The 18,173-nt window shown below is 41.0% G+C and overlaps 1 protein-coding gene across 1 annotated transcript; it reads right to left on the bottom strand.

The window, feature by feature from the left end:
- Positions 1-2,084: 2,084 nt before the first annotated feature.
- c1ql1l2 (complement component 1, q subcomponent-like 1-like 2) lies at positions 2,085-17,932 on the bottom strand. Its single transcript, XM_085271769.1, has 2 exons — positions 16,747-17,932; positions 2,085-3,891 (listed from the first exon to the last, which is right to left on the bottom strand). Exons 1-2 carry the CDS (start codon positions 17,362-17,364, stop codon positions 3,712-3,714), a joined length of 798 nt encoding a protein of 265 aa, XP_085127895.1. The 5' UTR covers positions 17,365-17,932; the 3' UTR covers positions 2,085-3,711.
- Positions 17,933-18,173: the final 241 nt, after the last annotated feature.

Genomic DNA, 18,173 nt, shown 5'->3' with positions numbered 1-18,173 from the left:
ACTCGAACACTCAAATCAAAAAGAAGCCAGTAAATGAATGCGTGTTATTCTGGAAATAGACTTATTCTGTGTTTGCTTGTTTGCAAGGGCGGAGGCTTATGCAGCAGGGCCCCTTTAGCAGCATGAGAAACATCTGGGCTCAGTGTTCTCTCGTGATGATAAGCAGGTGACATTACCAGTGCAGACATTGCTACAGTTGCACCTCAGTAATTAGTAAATAGGCAAACAGTCAACATGTTTAAGGTGCATTCACAGGGCAAAACATCGGCAACACTGCTGACGTAATCACAAGCTTCTGTGAGATCCACAGCACAAAAACAAACAAATAAATAAAAATCGAGAAAGGGCGCTCATACAAAGGTTTCACAAATGTGGGCACTTCACAAACAATAGAAATAAATGAAGCATCTCATTTTTTAGTGCTATATTTTAATTACAAGTAAAATGTCTCACATTATTTTCACAATCCTTCATAAATCATCTTTCAAGTAACCTTTTAGCATACATCATACTATAACATATTCTGATTGTGTTGATGCATGTCATCAAGTTATCACAGCACACACTGTTCATTGTATTTGTTCAGTGTTATGTTGCATTAAAAATGAATGAAACATTTAGTGTTTCTTTAGTAGAAAAACAGGTTGAGTTCCAAAAATATCTCCTCCTTGCACAAATTAATTCATTAATTTAGAATTAATTATTTTGGTTGCTGTTTTCACCATCTAATCACTACTCTCGTTATTTATAGCTAATCTTTCCTGCAAAAAATATATATAATTACATTTTTAGAAGTTTTTTAGTAACATTTTTTTAGTTTCACCTATTTCTCCTGAATATAATGCTACATGACAGTGATAAATATGAAATAAAATTGTCCTTTTGCTACCTTTTTACCTTCTGACTGTGAATTGAGATTTGATGTTGTTTAGTCTATTTGTGCTGAAGTAAATCTCAGTTTTACTTGGCACAGAATTTAATCCTGAAGACCTTTTCTTTTCCCCTGCTGATGGCAATGTCTTTAAAATTAAACCTGGAACAATTACAGCTGTTAAGATGCTCAAGCACTCTCAATATCACTGATGTGTTTGGAATAAACTTGCTATATGCTTGAGGAAATTTCATAAAATGATACAGAGAGGGGTGAATGCCCCCTTAAGAGCAAAGTAGTGCAGGCGAGCATGGCAGCCAGTGTCACATCCCATTCCTGCCAGGTCCGAGGAATGTCCAGTCCTTGACACTTGTCCAATCTAAGCTATCTCAAGCTCTCTCCTCCAGCTTCACGCTGGCTAATCTCTCCTGACACCTCACACAGGCCCGACAGGGAATCACTCTACCCTGAAAACAATCCACCCCTCCTCACTCTTCACCCCAAATCAGTACCACCCCCTTTTATTTCTGTCTTCCTTATATTTCTCTTTACCTTCTCCTTCCCTATCTATCCATTCCCCATTACTTCTCTGTGGCCTGCTCTTTCTCTCATGTTTCCATCGGTCTTTGTCAAACCATATTCTGCTCCGTTTTTATCGTTCTCAATCTTTCCTCCCCCTGTCTTCTCTTCTCCGTCCTCATTTCTTCGCTAGGTATATCATACCCCTGTTGATGTGAATCTGTGAAAAGAAACTGTGATTGCAGATTGAGGAATAGCCTGCATTTCCCTAAGGGCTCATCTGCATTCAAAAAAGGCATTTTACTCCACTGGAGGATGTTGCTAAAGTTGGAGAGTCTTTATCTCCAAGAGCACCTTTCCAGATGGAGAGAAGCACCACAGGATCACTTCAGGATGGGACGTGGCGGGGGGAGCATAAACACAGACATCTCTCCCTGGATGCTCGTCATCCTGGATACACTTTGCATTCTCCAGAGAAAAGAGAGATAAGGGATTTGCTGATAGGATCTTTTTATTGGTTGCACTGAGTGTCCATTATTCGAATTCTCGCTTCAAACAGAACAAGAAACGCACATTTCCAGTCATGTTTTTTGCTGTCGCTGCAGTTAATCTCACAGAGCGAATGAGCTCTTTTACAGATAATTTGCCTTAATTAGTGTATTTGGGATTCAAAAATTCTCCTGAGACAAGTCACTCAAAAAAATCCCATTTATTATTGAAATGTATTCAACAATTCCAAAAGATAAGATAGACAAACAAGTCATAGATTTCAATTACAAGCTGTTTGTTCTTCTCATCATATCTATAGAGGCTCCACCCTACAGAGCACAATCTCATTGGCTGCTGCGTAAAATATATGTCATTGGCTGTAGCACAGGATAACTCTGAAAAATAACAATGTAATTATGGCACGGCACATGCTAAGATGCATACACTCACTGGTATGCACAGAATACACACATACGCGCACAAACGCAAACACGCATACACTCAAACGTGCGGTCATAATAGGCCAAAGTCACTCACCCAATCAGTTTCATTCTCAAGCAAGCCATCAGGCAGCCATGTCGAGTAAATATTACCATAATGCCTGTGTGTCATTGAATATGCAGCTAATGAATGGATGACATCCAGTGAAGACACTGAAACATAAAAATTGCCCACTCACTTTCACTGTGCTTGAACGCCTCCTCTACCTCCCCATCTCACTCACTTCTGACTCTTTCTCTGCATTTGTGACTTTCTTTTCCTTGCTCGCTGCTTCTTCTTCTTCTTCATTTTTAATACCTCGCAAGAAACCTTGGAGGTCGGCATAACAGAAAAGAGGAAAGGATTGGCGTTCTTCAATTGGGTTACCTCTGAGTTTGAAAATTTTCTGTATCACATAACTAGTTGTACTGAGTGGAACATCTACATGAAGCTAGAACATTGAAAAGATTATTTATGCCCTCCTTTAATCTGAAGAGCAGCAGGACATTTGTGACAGTGCCAGAAACAGTGTGAGGTGGTTTCTGGAAAGGGTATTGTCTATATTAGATGTTTTCTTCTTCAGATACACTGGAAGTGCAGAATGTATTGTTATTCTCCACATGAATAATAGTTACCTTGTTTTACCTAGAAATGAAGAAAAACACACACTGCTATAAAATAGTGAAACTCTTGATTTAAAGATTTGTTTTCCAGCTGTTAGAGCTCTGAGCTGCATCACAAATAACATCTCTCAGTCAAACAGGATATCTTCACAAGGGACAAATATATTCTCTTTTATTTATTATTTTTTTTAAATCTTGCTCGTGTTGAATATTATGCATGTCTACAAAATGAAAACACAATCTAAGGAAAATTTCACGGAACAACACTATAAGTTTCAGTCACTTCAGTCCACTGATACTGCAGCTGACTGCTGCCGCTGTGGAGAGAAGAGGTGAGATCATCCACTTAGCAGGGTTTTCATATTTGTTGATATTTCTGTGCAATGGAGCAGGGCTAAAGAGGAGAGACACTGAGAGTGAGGAGCTTTTGACCAGTGGCACTGTGGCAAGGAGTGTGGAAAAACCGGCCCACCTCCACCTAACATCCCACTCCTCCCACACACGCCCAACCGAGCTCCTCTCAGTCCTCAGGAGCTTTGCATCCAGACTTGGCTACAGAACCTGGATGTCTTGACTGATGGATACGAAGCAGAGGTGTCCGTGATGATGGAGAGAATTAGGAAAACTAGAAAGCATTCCAGGCTTTTAACACATACACCCCCTCCCCCCCGTCATACTACACTTAGTCTGAGTCTCTTCCTGTCTGACTGTCTCTGTGTCTGTGTGTTCTCAGTCTGCGTAGAGGATGAAGCCAGAGAAGGTGCTGTACTTGTTGTTGTTGCCACCGTGGGCTTTGCCTCCATCCAGTTTGATGTACACTTCGTCTCCTGCATCCAGATGGAGGATGACACTGTTGGAGGCGTAGTCATAGTTCTGGTCAGCATCTTGGGCAATGGCACTGGCACGAACCTGCAAGGCCAGGAGCAGATAAACACGTAAAGAAGAGGTAGCCTTCATAGTTGCTAAAGGTATCAGTACATTAGCTTAATGTATTTAGCAAATGCTATGAATCAGGTGTCAGTCTCTCATGCTAAGACAGATACTGTATTCACTCTTAAAAGTCTATATTACTGTAAATCTAAACTAAAAGCACTTAGCGCATGTAAGTACTCATATATCTCCAAGGATGTACAGACATTACATTTGCTATTTTGAGCAGGGAATGTGTTTGGCATTTGAGCATAGAAGCTTGTAAGAAAATACACATAGTTTTGATTACAATGGTGAATATATTCAGGAAACCCCAAGCTTACAGTTTTAAAATTACATTATTTTTAAAGTCAACTTAGATTAACATTTAAAATAAAGCTAGCATCCTCTTCCTGTCTCAATGGTCTAAAGTTCATAGAATTTTCTTTATTGATATTCTGCTAATTAAGAAGCAGAACTGCATTATTTATGACATGGAATAATGAAAGTGCAAAAAAGAGAAGCTTTTTTTTATCATAAGAGAGCAATAATGTTTATTCAACAGGAAGGTAATTTATCATTTAGGACATACATTTCGATTTGGTTTCATTTTGAAGTCGATTTTTTTTTTTTTGACAAATATATCTTTTTAATATTGATATTAAACATATAAAACCGACCCAAAACTTTAGCCTCTGTGTCAGGAAGATTTATGGTTTCAATCAAGCCAGGGGTCTTTTGCAGAGCTATTGTTCGACCTTGAAGCAAAATGCGCTCCAAAAGTCTCAGAAATGCAACAACAGGGCTTACTCTGGGGGGTCACAGTGTGGAGGAAATTAGAAGAAACAAAACATAAAAGATGTTTACTGAGTATAAGCAGAAATATCTGATAACTAAGAGGAGTGATGGGAATCGCTGGAATGAGTTTGCATCAAAAAGAGGAAAAAAGAACTTTGTTGTTGTTGTTTTTGGGTTTGCAGCTTCTGTCTGGCCACATGTGTGTATGTGTGTGTTTGTGTCCCTGTGTGCCTGTGTGCCTGTGTGTTTTGGCACTCTGTCTGCAGGACATTTGGAGCAGTTTCTAAATAACCTGTCCGGGGTAATTAAGACATCCACTACAAACGTGCTGTGTTTTTAAGTGTAGGTGCAGTCCCACATGAGTCTTGAAACAATAGCTGTGGTTTATCGCATGTGTGTACTTGTGTGTGTGGCAGAGAGCTGTTTTAACAGTGATTATTTAAGTAGGAATGAGTACTGCATAATGCTTTTCAATTCAATCCAATATTTATATAGCTAAATCACAACAAAAGTTGCCTCAAGCTGCTGTATAGTGTAAAGTAAAAACCCTACAACGATGCAGAGAAAACAGAGAAACCCCCAACAACCATATGCCCCCGTATGAGCAAGTGCTTGAGCAACAGTGGGAAGGAAAAACTCCCTTTTAACAGGAAAAATCCTCCAACAGAACCAGGCTCAGGAAGTGGCAGCCATCTGCCACATCCTGTTGGGGTGAGGGGAGGGAGACAGGGTATAGACACGCTGTGAAAGGGAGCCATACTAATAATAACTAATGATTACATGCACAGAGATGTATAAACACATAGGGAGTGGAAAAAGTGACTGAAGAAGAAATACTCAATGCATCATGGGAATCCCCCAAGAACCTACACCTACTGCACCGTAACTAAAGGAGGATTCAGCGTCACCTCATCCAGCCTTAGCTACATGCTTTTTTTTTTAAAGGGACAGTTTTAAGCCCAATCTTAAAACCAGAGAGGATATCTGTCTCCCAAATCCAAACTGGGAGCTGGTTCCACAGAAGAGGGGCCTGGAAGCTGAAGGCTCTGCCCCCATTTTACTTTTAAATACCCTAGAAACCACAAGTAAGCCTGCCATCTGAGAGCAAAGTGCTCTGTTGGGGTGATCCATAGCTATGAGGTAAGATAAGATGGGGCCCGATGATTCAAGAACTTTCTGAAGCTACATTTTAAAGACTAAAATCTTTAGCCTCCCTGTTTTCCAGCTGAAAGGTAAAGAGTGAAATTAAAGGCAAACCAGCTGAATGAAGATCCTAAGTTGGTCAACAACAGCTTTTATGAAAGCCTTATTCTCAATTCTCACTTCAGTCTGGCAGTAGTGCCATGCATTATTTTGTGTTGTTTTGCTTCTAGCACATTCGATTTTAAATTAAAAGAGTGCTCATCCAATTTATTATTACACTCCTACAGTGTCATTCTCATGATGGTCTTTTTTATGTCTGCAGCAGTAGCAGAGATATTGTTTGGTTTTTTTTGTTTTTTTGTTCACTCAACAGAGTCTGCTTCCTTGACAAAAATCTGGCACCAGTTCAGCTGGAGACAGTGGTGTGTTGCACAAGTAGCAGCTAATATAGCCTCGAGCTGTAAGCTTTAAGCAGAGATGAGGAGTGGGCTCAAAGGCTCTAGTATTCCAACTTCTTTCTAACTTCACACCTCCAAATTATTTTTCAGGTTTAAACTTCATTAGTGACACCAGTTGAAGAAACATAAGGCTTTATACAACCTTTTAAAAACACATTTAGAAATTATTCTCAAGATCTGAAAGTGTAAAATTGGCTTTAAACAATGAATATTAGCTCAGAGGAAGCGTTCGCTTTAATGTGGAGTTAACAGACTCATTGCTCTTCTTCACCCTCTTTTATTTAGGACTAGAGTAATAGGCTGGCAATCCTGATATACAAATGCAGACAACCATGTGGATTTTACAGCTTAATGGTAGAATGATCAGTCACGATGACCCCTAAAGGAAACAGCGAAGAAAAGGAAAAGAAGAAGAAGAGGTAGGATGTTTTTTAGGATGTCTGTAGCTTCAATTATGCCAAATGCTGAAAATCAAACTTAAGGCAAACGGCAGAGAAGGAAGCAAGAAGTGGATGTGGATTCAGTAAATATACATAAACCGGTAATAGTAATTAACAGCAAAGGAACTGGAGCCAAATATTCTTTTTGTTTTACGCTAGAGAAAATAATGACACAAACACAATCAGCATGTCCTTGATATATGACACATGCCTCAAACAAGGAAGAACCACATCACTGGTAATCTGTGTTTGTCTTTAATCGCTTTCTTTTCTAGACTTAATTGTTATGTACATCACAAAAACATCACAAAAGCTGCGATGTGATGGCCTTTCCACCATAGACCTCAGAGCTGGTGTAGATCCCCATGTAACACTCTGACATAGAGGTGTGCCTATAACAAATCATTTTGTCGGTGTTTAAATGTAAAAAGTCTGTGATCTAAATATAAAGACAAAAAAAACCAGCTTTAATTTTCATTACATATTTACCACATATGCATATTGTCGACTTCGTATCAGGTAAATTCTCCACTATGCTCACCAGCTAATTGTGCAAGAACATGTCTACTGTTTTTTAGAAAACAGCTGCTTCTTACCTGAAATGGCAATAAGAAGGCAGTGTGGGTGAACTAAAACAGTAGATCTGAGGCCAGAAAGCTAAACAATGAACTGTAACTAAGTATAACACTCTGTAAAGCAGAAGTCAACTAAGAATTCTCTGCTTTTTCATTGTTAATTACGCTTGTCGTGGTTTTTAAATCGCTATCGTTTATAATCTTTTTCACTCAACCAGTGTTGTGCTTGGTGTAGAGGACAAAAACAAAGACAAAAAGCAAAACACACACAAAAAAAGTGTAACTCTCTACTTAGCGTCTGCATCGTGGCTCAGTGCTATTAAACAGTTACTAACTAGACAAACTACATCATATGTAATTCAAATGGAGCACAATCGAACAGGAAGATCATTAATTCTCTAGAGATGGAAAAAAAGAAAGCACTGTACATCCTTAAAAGTATCTTGTGGTTAAATAAGCCTATTAAGCACTTAGTCTGGTCAGTAAAGTTGAATCCAAATCAATAGTTCGTGTGCATTTGCAGTGTTTCTTGTGGCTCATTATGGGGTCTCCGAAGTCTATTTCAGGCCTATCTTTAACTCAGTGTCCACAAATCTTTAAATCTGGGATTTTTGAGTGGGAGTCGACAAGTAGCTCAACAGGCATGCCCAATAATGCTGAGAATGCCCAATAATTAGTTGCCCTGTTTAAAGGGAACACACACAACAGGCATATTGACAAATGTTTGGGCAAGCCAGCTACTGACAGAGCTCTCCTGCACAGAAGGTATCACTGGTGCCAAATCTAATGGGGAACCTAAAACAGATTTTCTTTGCATTTAAATGTATAAAATAATAATAATATATAGATTATTTGTGTAATTTAAGTATATACCATTGACTAATGAAGCATTTTTTAAATTAAAAAATGTTTTTCTATTGTCTTTCCTGCTACAACAGCTAATGCTGTCAGCACTAAACTCTTAGCTCATCTTCTGTTGATTTTTGAAAACCTGCTGTTGGAAACATAAAAGTGTGCAGAGGATGTGCAGAGGCGTACCAGTCTTATTAAAATAGCAAATGTAAAGCTTTCATGAACTCAGCATTCAGTAGTTTGAATAACTGTTTCATGAGCTCGACCTGACAATTACGTGTATTTATAAAATGATTTAATTAAAATTCTGCATTTTTAAACTTTACATGGTTCAAGATTGAAAAGCTTCTGATAGAAACCACAAAATTCTTTCAGGGAAGCTTTTTGGAGCCAGTAAGGGCTTCTCTGCTGCAGCAATACAATGATGAACAGCCCGGCGTACACAAAAGGCTACAGTGGGTCGTGAAATCAAAAACAGAGGTGTTCTTTAACCGCAACTGTAAAAAGCATTTGAGTCTCAAGATGTCCTATTTAGGACACCGTATTTACAACCTGTTTTGTATGCTGTTAATGCTACATCTTACTTTAGGTGCAGCTACATTTCTGCTAATACCTCAAGAAATAATAATAATAATACCCCCACAGTGAGAGAAATGGCTTGGTCAGTATTAACATGTGTGATAACGATTCTGCTATAGAGTCAACATAATGCAAAATCTTATACTTTGTTACTTGCAGATGTGTTTTATGAACTCTTCTTTGCATTACCTTTAGCTCACTGCTTTAAATTCAAGTCAAGACTGACACTTCTTCAGCTTTCCACTTTAAAAAAAAATGTATCGATTAAACAAATGCTTGATAAAAGACTGTGAAATTCATAATTAACAAGTGAGATAGACGTAAGAAAGGTGGAAAGTTGTGGAGGGCCTGACAAGTTCTCTAACAGCAGTGTGGACAGTGTCACACTAGTACGAAATGTGCAAATAATGTAAAGGCTAATTTTGGATAATGAAATTCCGAGGAGAGGTTTTAAGATCCAGAAGTAATATATGGAATATTGTACATTTTTTTTCTTATTGTTTATCCTCCTGATTAAATCTAGCGCAGCTCATATCGATGTGCAAACAAAACCTCCTGTTCTGATTCTAAGATGCCAGTGTCCGGTGCATAGTAATACGAAATGATATGCAATGAGTGTGCAAAGTCAACACCATCTTATTAGAGGGTTACCGCCTTGGATTGTAGGGGAAGCAGGTGATGATGGCTCTGGAGGATTTGTCAGCTGAGATTTTTAATGAAACTTTACCAAAATATTTGCTTTGCAGGCAGTCGCACAGAAGCGGAAAACCTTTGGCAATGTCACATATGTGTAATATCGTTAAGTTATTCTCTTTTCTTTCTTATTAAAGGGCTAAATTTAGGCCATCTTGAAGTAAATGATTTATGGGATTTTTTTTGGGGGGGGAGATGAACAATACAAATATAACGGGTTTTTTTGGCAGAGATGGAATGAGCAAAGCCCTGGTGAAAGCAAACTTCCCTGAAATCCTTGTAGTTCATCCACAGTGATATTTTTGTTTTGTTTTGTTTCTTTGCTCTAATGGTTTTTATCCCCTTCTGAGACTAACTGCCGCAGTCTAGACCTCCTTCGCTTGCTTTCAGTGATAAGCATGCATGAATAAAACCTCTCACTATTTTTGAAATAATGATCAGGGAGCTCCTATTGGAGCTGTTTTTCTTTTTCTCTTTTCTCTCCCCCCCCTCCCGCTTTCACTCCTCTGCACAAAACTTGCTTGCGATATGAGCCAGAGGTCTAAATTCAGGGTATGGCAGATGTATAGCCAGAGATGAGCAGGACAAACAGCCAACTGGCAGTGCGTGACCTTGACACGGAATATGTAGAGGAACTTTGACAAGACAAACAAAGCGTGAGGCCGTAAGCGGCGGCTCCAGCAATGGTAAATGAGGTGTCAGGCGATGTTGTCTTCCTCGTGGCTGCTCGTGCATGTTTGAATCCGTCATATCATCAACATGATGGCCTTTATTGAATAATATTTAAGACAAAAAAAATACAGGGCTGTGCTTGGACTTAATAATACATGCCTGTAACAGTGCAGTTTCTCTTAAATGTGAATGTTACAGCTATCAGTAATGATAGCATTAATCTGAAGGATGAATTTGTGGAACATTATTAAAACCGTCACTCACCCTCAGTCACTTGGGATTTCCTTTACAATCAACCTATTATCTAAAAGGCGCTTTGCATTATTTGCATTCAGCTGGCGCAGCTTGCTGAGTTTAATTGTAAACTCTGTAAAAATTCAGTTTTTTTTCTTTGTCTGTTGTCTGCCACGAGACAGGCCTGAAACATCTCAATGGGACAGTGATCTTACAAGAGGCTTTGTCACCGTGACAAGGACATGTCTCGTGGCTTCTCTGACAGGGATTTGTTGACTTGATGTTGAGCCTCCATTTTGGATCAACGAGTCTATTGGTCCCCTTTTAAATCAAAGTGTGCTGCCATCTAATTGTGTTTGAACATTCCAGCCGTGAACCGCATGCCTAATGGCAGCTTAGATAGCACGCCATCTCTACCGAGCCCTATTCAACGCATTCCTGCGACACACGTGCAAACGCATACACGCACCATGACAGAGCGACACAAAGAGAGACATGCTACATGGAAATGCATTTTTATGCAGCCGCGTGCGCTAGAGACACAATTTTACTAAAGTAATGAGAACAGGAAAGTACGAGGGGTTGCAAGAGAATTGTACTGTCAGAAAGTGGCATGTGTTTACACGTTCATTTGTTGGAGACCTAAGTGAAAACATGATAAGAGAAGTGAAATGGTAAGAGCAGATTTGCCATCTGTCAGAAGCGAGTAAAAAAAGGTCTCCTGAATTAATTTCACCAGCTGTTCTCTTTGTACCTGCTCAACCTGCTTTGAAACGCAGTGACTTTACAGCACAGACCTCTCACTGTTTATGAAATTGCCATTTGGTATCAGGTGTTAGTTCATTAGTTTATAGCATGTAGCAGCAGTACGTGATACAAATACCGTAAAACCTTTTCCCAGGGCCTGATTATTAGTATTGCAGTTTATCAGTGGCGACAAAGAGGATGAAACTCGGGCAGCTTCTCCTGAAAGAGCCACTGAAAGAAGCCTGTCAGAGGAAACAGTGGTGGGGGAGGAAAAAAGAGGAATGAACTTTGACCCGCAATCCAGCCACTCTTTTCTTTGTTGTGTCTGCTTCATCGCGGTCAGTTAATTACCGAGATACAGCACAGCACAGTCTGCCTCGAGCATCACCACCAAAACCACAATCACTGCTTCTAGCATTGTCTGAAAAGACACTTTCACTGCAAAATTTTCAACCTTTGTTCACACTGAGCCTGTTTTCCACTTTGTTTCATAGTAATCCTCGAGGCACCGAGAGTTTCCTTTATTCTTACCAAGAAAGCTACAAAAAAGGCAAAGTGGGTTTTTGTATATGTGTTGGATGAGAGCGAGAATGTCAGCTTTGTTATGACATGCATTTTTTCGTATAGTAGTCTGTGTCGTTCTTACTGGGCAGTTGTTGATATTTTACCCATACTCATTTTAAGGAGGGCATGAAGTGTTAAACGCGCTGAGTTATGTAGCAGACTGTGAGTCATTTGGAGCCATTGACTTGCTGCTTTCCTGTGAAGAGGGAGAGAATAATTGTGGGTATCGGTGAAGACTGAAATCGGGGGACGTCTAAATGTCAGGGGCGTGAGGAGAGAGAGAGAGAGAGATGTTTGCATAAGAGGGCCAGGGGCACTTGTCTATCTCCCATATGGCCCTCATTATAATGAAGAAGCCTTGTGAGTCAACACCATAGCATCCTTGAGTCAGCCAGTCACAGGAGACAATCCATAGCCTATTTTGGACCGTATGTTTCAGATCTCTCAGTACTTGAGATATTAGACATTATCAGTATTTCATGAGTTACTTAATCTGAGATGCCAGCTCAGATGGTCTGTGCACTGCTGAGCTGTAATAGCTCTCTATTTGAGAAGCTCAGTGTAAAATGTTTTAAAAGTAATTGAATGATTACTGACAAGTGGTGGGCAGCTTTCGAGCAACTTTTGAAACTTCACCAATAAATGATAGATTTTCTCTCAGTGCTTTCAGATGACAGCCCGATGTCATCTTGACATTTCCAATCTGTGTGGTATTTCCTAACAACGTGGGCCAATCTTCATTTAATAGCCCTCGCACCTAATTAGGCCAGCTCTAATGTTCCACTCGGCAGAGTGTCAAATCCAATGTCCAATTACACAGCAGATCAAGGCCAAAGGTCCGCCTTCACTACCTCTCAGGCTGATTATAGAAGAAGTGCCATGATATACATCACATTGAAACAGGTCTGTCAGAAGAAGAAAGAAATGCACATACATGGGCACACACGCTTCCACACACACGCATAAGGGGATCAATACCGCAGGCAAAGAGGGACTGAGGGTAGCTCACTAAAACCCCGCCTGTCTATTTCAGACAGAGTCTCTCTGTTACACCAGGCGAACGCACAGAGGCCTCTCAGTGCTGAAGTCAGACCACGATGAAGAATAGCAGGTCTGAACATTACCAGAATGTTAAAATCAATCAAGTCGAAGTATTGCTGTATTTGTGTGCAGATAATCCACGAGAATGCAACGATTACTCCCTTTTTTACACTTTAAGAATGAAAATGACTGAAAATCTGCCTTATTTTCTGAAATCTTATTTGGTTTAATTAAAACTTAACTTCTTTGTTGCACCTTTTTTTCTTCTTCTAAAACATACGTCAATAATCGAATCAAGCAGAGCAGACCTTCTCCAGATGGCTCAGCTTCCCTTGTTTAATGTTGGGATTGACACCAGATGCTAAACACAATGCGTGGGTTTCACCTGGATACACAGCAACAAGATAAACAGCCTTGTGCTCATGTGTATCAGAGCTGAAGTCCCACCTGGAGGTGTCTTTATGAGAAGAGATGGGCTGAGGCAAATGGTTTGACTGAGAAATGACATGTGACTGAGATGGGTTTTGGTTAAAAAAAAAAAAAATACAAAGATTTTTCCTATGGATGAGTTGAAGGATGGTTCACTTTAACTTATTCTGTTGTAGTGCAATGCATCACTTGAAAGAACCGAAGAATATTGATGGCATTGTGTTTTAGGAAATCGATCCTGTGATACAGCAACCTGGATTGTCTTTTTAAAAAAAGTTTTTCTTTTTCAGAAGATGAAAACTTTCTGCTCCTTTAAAAAAGTGAGCTTCTGTAGACCAGATGCAGAGGAGAGATGGAGGGCAGTGCACAGTTGGGGTGGGTTGAGGCTGTGGGTTAGAAAGGAGGGGCAATCATGCACGCGTGTGTGTGTGAGCATGTGCGAATGTGTGTGTATGTAAGGAGGAGACTGCTGTGGTAATTGCTAGGGAAGAGCCATGTGCACGAAGGACGTTGAAGCTTATTAAAGGAGGAGACAGAGTGATTATTCACTATGGTCCTCTTGAGAGACTGACGCTGAAGTCATTGCTTTTAATTAACTCTGAAACGGTTTTGCGGATTAATAACAATATTAAGAAGGGAACGGAGAGGAAAAGCGCAAACACATCCTGGATCTGGTTCAAGCTTTTTAATTACAATTAAATAGACTCGATGGCACAATAGCACAATAACTATCTCTTTTCTGTCCTCTTTCTTTCTTCTCCTTTTACTGCGTCTATTAAATTTATCTTCTTATAGCTGCTGCCATGTCTCTCAGGATGTGTCCAAGACAGGTTGTAGCAAAGCATTGATTTATTGGAAAGAGTTTAGGATCGGTTGGGATATTTGGCACAAAAATAAAAAGAACATGCAAAGAAGAAGCCAAAAAAAAGTGTGAGAAGAGGAAGCTGGAAAGTGAATAAAGTGTGCTGTGCTGAAAATAGATTTTCCTTTTGTTTGTTTACCAAAAACTGCAACTTTTTGCTCTAGCTTGAAAAGTGTCAAAGTTCTGGAGACAGTGTTTGGATTCCACTTGGTGCCCTTTGCCAAGTTAAAACACAAAGTGGAAGAAGCGGAGAAGAAATAAAGTAACCTCTGGATGCTTATGTTCGAAACAGCTTGTAAGAACCCCAGGAGTAGGAGGTGCACATGCTGGAGTAAAACAGTTCTGCAAGGCCTGGAAACCCACCACTTCAATAACGCCAAAAGATGATAAAATACTAGTATTGTCTGCAATTCCCTGGCCTCCCCTATCCCAACTCACAGTGTAGCTTTTTGCTGCCTTAATGAGCTGAGTAAAGCACCAGTGTGACTGTAGGAGTTTCAGTTTGACTCTGAACACTTCAGCAGAGATGTAGCATAAGTTGCCCAACATTTATAACTATTCACAGTCATTTACACAAACTAAGTCTCTAGGGCGTCCTCCATCAGCCAAGCAACCTAATAAACACCATGGAAGGACTGAACATTTATGCATAAGCTGTGCATAGGACACAGGAAGACAGAGAAAGAGAAGCAGTTACCACTTTATAAACATTACGCGGGTCTCTGGTGATGCACACTGTGCGTCTAACTTAAGTACCTCCACACCCTCCTCTTGGGAGCACAATGAAGCGGGAACAGAAGGCGTTTTATAGGAACATATGTTCTTCTTCCCCTATTATATATCAATGCTTTTACACCCACCCAGAAACATTACTGTTAAGTGAGACATTATACTGTATATAGAAGGCAAATGTTGTAACTCTTTTTTTCTCCCTGGGCTTGAACTTGGTGAGGTTAAAGGATTTAACCTCTATCTCCCTGGGTGACACAGTAGTTTCACACCAAATCTTATTTCATCTCTAAATCTCACATATCATGACCACAGTACTTGTTATTGAGCACCCCATATTAACTATTGCATATTTACATTTTTTAAACAGGTCACTTAACATTATAAAAGGGGAAAATAGCCATTATATGTTTTATAGTATTTAATAAATGTGAAGCAGGTCTTTTAAATTGCATTTGGAGGCTGAGTCTCAGAGGATCAATCTCATTGCTGTGTACCAGGCTGTGAATCACTGTGAAATTCTGAATGTGGTCCAAATATAATACATTTCATGTGACTTGAAACAAGTGTTCTCATATGATGTTAATTTAAAGCTGAAATGTCTATCACATTTCCTAAACGATGAATATTGTGTCTCATTATGGGTAAAGTATTCTGACCATGCATGGTGGCAAGGAATTAAGTGCAGCAGAGCTTGTAACGCATCCAGTTTCAGCCCACATTAGTAAAGCATAATAATGTGTGAAGTGCAATGTGAAGGTTATTATTTTTATTATTGTTATTTGCCATGATTTCTTCTCCTATAATAGAGATTTTATTGTTTCGTGTGCAGGTTGCAGGTTGAAAGGTGAAATCAGGTAAAATAGATCTGTTTTTATAAACACGAATATTAATTTCTTTACTGCAAATAGTGCTTTTTGGTGTCTGTGATTACACTTGCAGCAAACTACAGTGTTTGATATGGGCTCAGCCACAAGCTGGTTAAGCAAAACAAAGAATAACTGTAGCATGGCATCCGATCTGCTTACAGGCAAACCATTTTACTGAGCCGTTTTGAAGATAAGAGATCTGACGGCGGGTGGGAAGCCTGATCTGGTACGCATTGCCAACCTGAGAAGACCCTCCGGGGCGCACAATAATGTTAGCTCCCCATTAAAATGATGCATCAAAGAAAGCGATAATAGATCATGCAGACGTCCTAATGCATTTAATACGACTGTAAAGGCAGATGGATTGGTCCGCGGTGTCCGCTAAGCTTCCACATGTAATGTACAGTTAATATGTTGTAAGCGAAATTTCACATTTCCCCATCTGCTACTTTCACTCACAGCGACTATGAGTATAAAGTTATGTCGCAACAGAATGTTATAATAATAATATTATTAATAATACTTACAATAACCCTCCCTACTGACATTTATATGGAGTATAATTCGTCCTCCGAAACTGATAAAATGAAAGTAAAGCCCTCTGGAAAATTCAGTCTTGTAGGTTAAAAAATACTTTCTACTTCTGCAATTTGATTTAATAAACACTCGAGCGTTTTCACTCTAAAACAATTTAGATACTCAACTCCTTCCTCACGTTGCTTCCACTTCAGGAAAATCGATACGCACGATAGTTTTTTCCTTTTTCTTTTTTTTTCTTTCTTTTTTTTTTTTGCTAATTTTACAGTGTACAAGCAAAAAGATCGGTCGCACCCCACGCTCAGTCCACACCGTGACCGTCCTCTAGATCGCGGGACGCGGCAGTGTCAGGACGCATCATGCAAAGAGGGGACGCACTTGCAAACGGTCAACACATCTTTATCTCTAGGCGCGGTGTATGCCACAGCTGCGCGCTCTAGGCTTTAGAGGCGGACGACAGATGCCCAACTTGTCTCGCAATGTCACTTTTTATATGCAGGGTGTGTCATGAAGCTACTTCTTTAAGCAGGAGAGCCACAGAGGAAGCGGGAGAGGACAGGAGAGTGAGCATCAGAGGAGTCAGATAGTCTTACGCTGAGAAAGAAAACTCAGAAAAAGTTTCAAAGCACTAACCTGGCCATTCTTGCAGAGGTCTGCCCACATGCTTGTGCCGTCCCCTCCTCTCATCAGCACATGGTAGATGAAGAAGTATGTACCCGGTATGCTGCAGATGAACTTGCCCGAAATGCCATCATAGTTGTTGCCCAAGTTGGTGACCACATCATCAAACTTGAGGATCTCGTAGCCTTCGTGGGGATTTTTAAGCCCTGCATAGAAGGCCACCCGAGGTACTGTGCTATAGGTGGCTGTGCTGATAGCTCCGTTACCCCCCAGACCCAAAATCCCAGTCCTTCCTTGATCTCCTCTGTCACCAGGAGGTCCAGCTGGTCCTGGTGGCCCTGGTGGCCCTGGTTCTCCCGGCGGTCCAGGTGGTCCCGGCTTGCCTGGCCTGCCAGGCTTCCCCTGTGGGCCCTGCAGTAAGGTGGAGGGTGGAAGCACATTGCTGTGGTCACTCAACGCCTCTGCCTCAGCCTGAAGACCGGTGGAGCTCGTGCTGCTGGCTGGAGTGCCTTTGTTCATGTAGGGATCACACACCATACGGCAGGTTCCCAGCATCTCATAGTGGCTGGCATCTGTACCCACGGAGCTGACGAGCACGGGGATGAGCACCACCAGCACCAGGACCAGCATAACCCCTACGGCAGCCGCCACCAGGGTCTTCCTCCCGATGCTGAGTCGGGGAAGAGGCTGCGCTGCCAGCGTGGGTCTCCCGGGGGCGGAAATGGTGACTGCTTGGTGTGGGGAGCCTGTCACCGAGGAAAGGGATCCACAGATCCCAAGAAGAGTTGCAAGAGGAGCGGCGAGTGTGTGAGGGTGAGACAAAGACCCACATACACTTGATACACCTCACTGCTCCACTAACTCACTCTAAAGTAACCAAGCAGTCACTCACACACACAAAAAATACTTAAGGAAACCCAAACATCCACACGAAGACATTCAGCACGTACTTACAAACACAATCTGACTTGTGAGAAGAAGCAAGAAGGATGCAGAGCCCAAAGGAATGGAGTGAGAGACAGAGGGAGCGAGACAGAGAGAGTGAGTGAGAGAGAGAGAGAGGATGATGAGAGTGGGTGAGTGTGAGAGAAACAGAGCAGTCACTGGATCTCTGTGACTGTGTGTCTGTGTGTGTGTGTGTGTGTGTGTGTGTATGTGTGTACGTATAGTGAGTTAGTGGAGCCGGATTCTCAGGCTTGGCTTTTTATACGGCAGAGCAGCGGAGCCTCCCCCCTTCCCCTCTGCTCCCCTACCGAGTGAGGGGCTGGTGTGGCTACGTCCCCTTCTCTCTCTCTCTCTCTCTCTCTCTCTCTCTCTCTCTCTCTTTCTCTCTCTCTCTCTCTGGCTCACTCAGTAGAAGGACTCTCATCACACTGCATTTCTTTCAGCCACGCTCCGAAACCACAGAGGAACCACAACAACCCCCTGACCACCTTGCT

The sequence above is a fragment of the Mchenga conophoros genome, linkage group LG4 (genome assembly GCF_057382185.1).
Source record: "Mchenga conophoros isolate Kocher_MC1m ecotype Shallow Benthic linkage group LG4, M_conophoros_male_GT1.1, whole genome shotgun sequence".
In the NCBI taxonomy this organism is placed as follows: domain Eukaryota; kingdom Metazoa; phylum Chordata; class Actinopteri; order Cichliformes; family Cichlidae; genus Mchenga; species Mchenga conophoros.
This window is presented reverse-complemented; position numbering and strand designations above follow the sequence as displayed.

Bases quoted from the DNA above. Each gene is read 5' to 3' on its own strand.
- c1ql1l2 (XM_085271769.1), bottom strand. From the start codon at position 17,364: ATGCTGGTCCTGGTGCTGGTGGTGCTCATCCCCGTGCTCGTCAGCTCC. The intron at 3,892-16,746 runs GTTAGTGCTTTG...CTGGCCTTGCAG, and splicing joins ACCTCTGCAAGAATGGCCAG to GTTCGTGCCAGTGCCATTGC.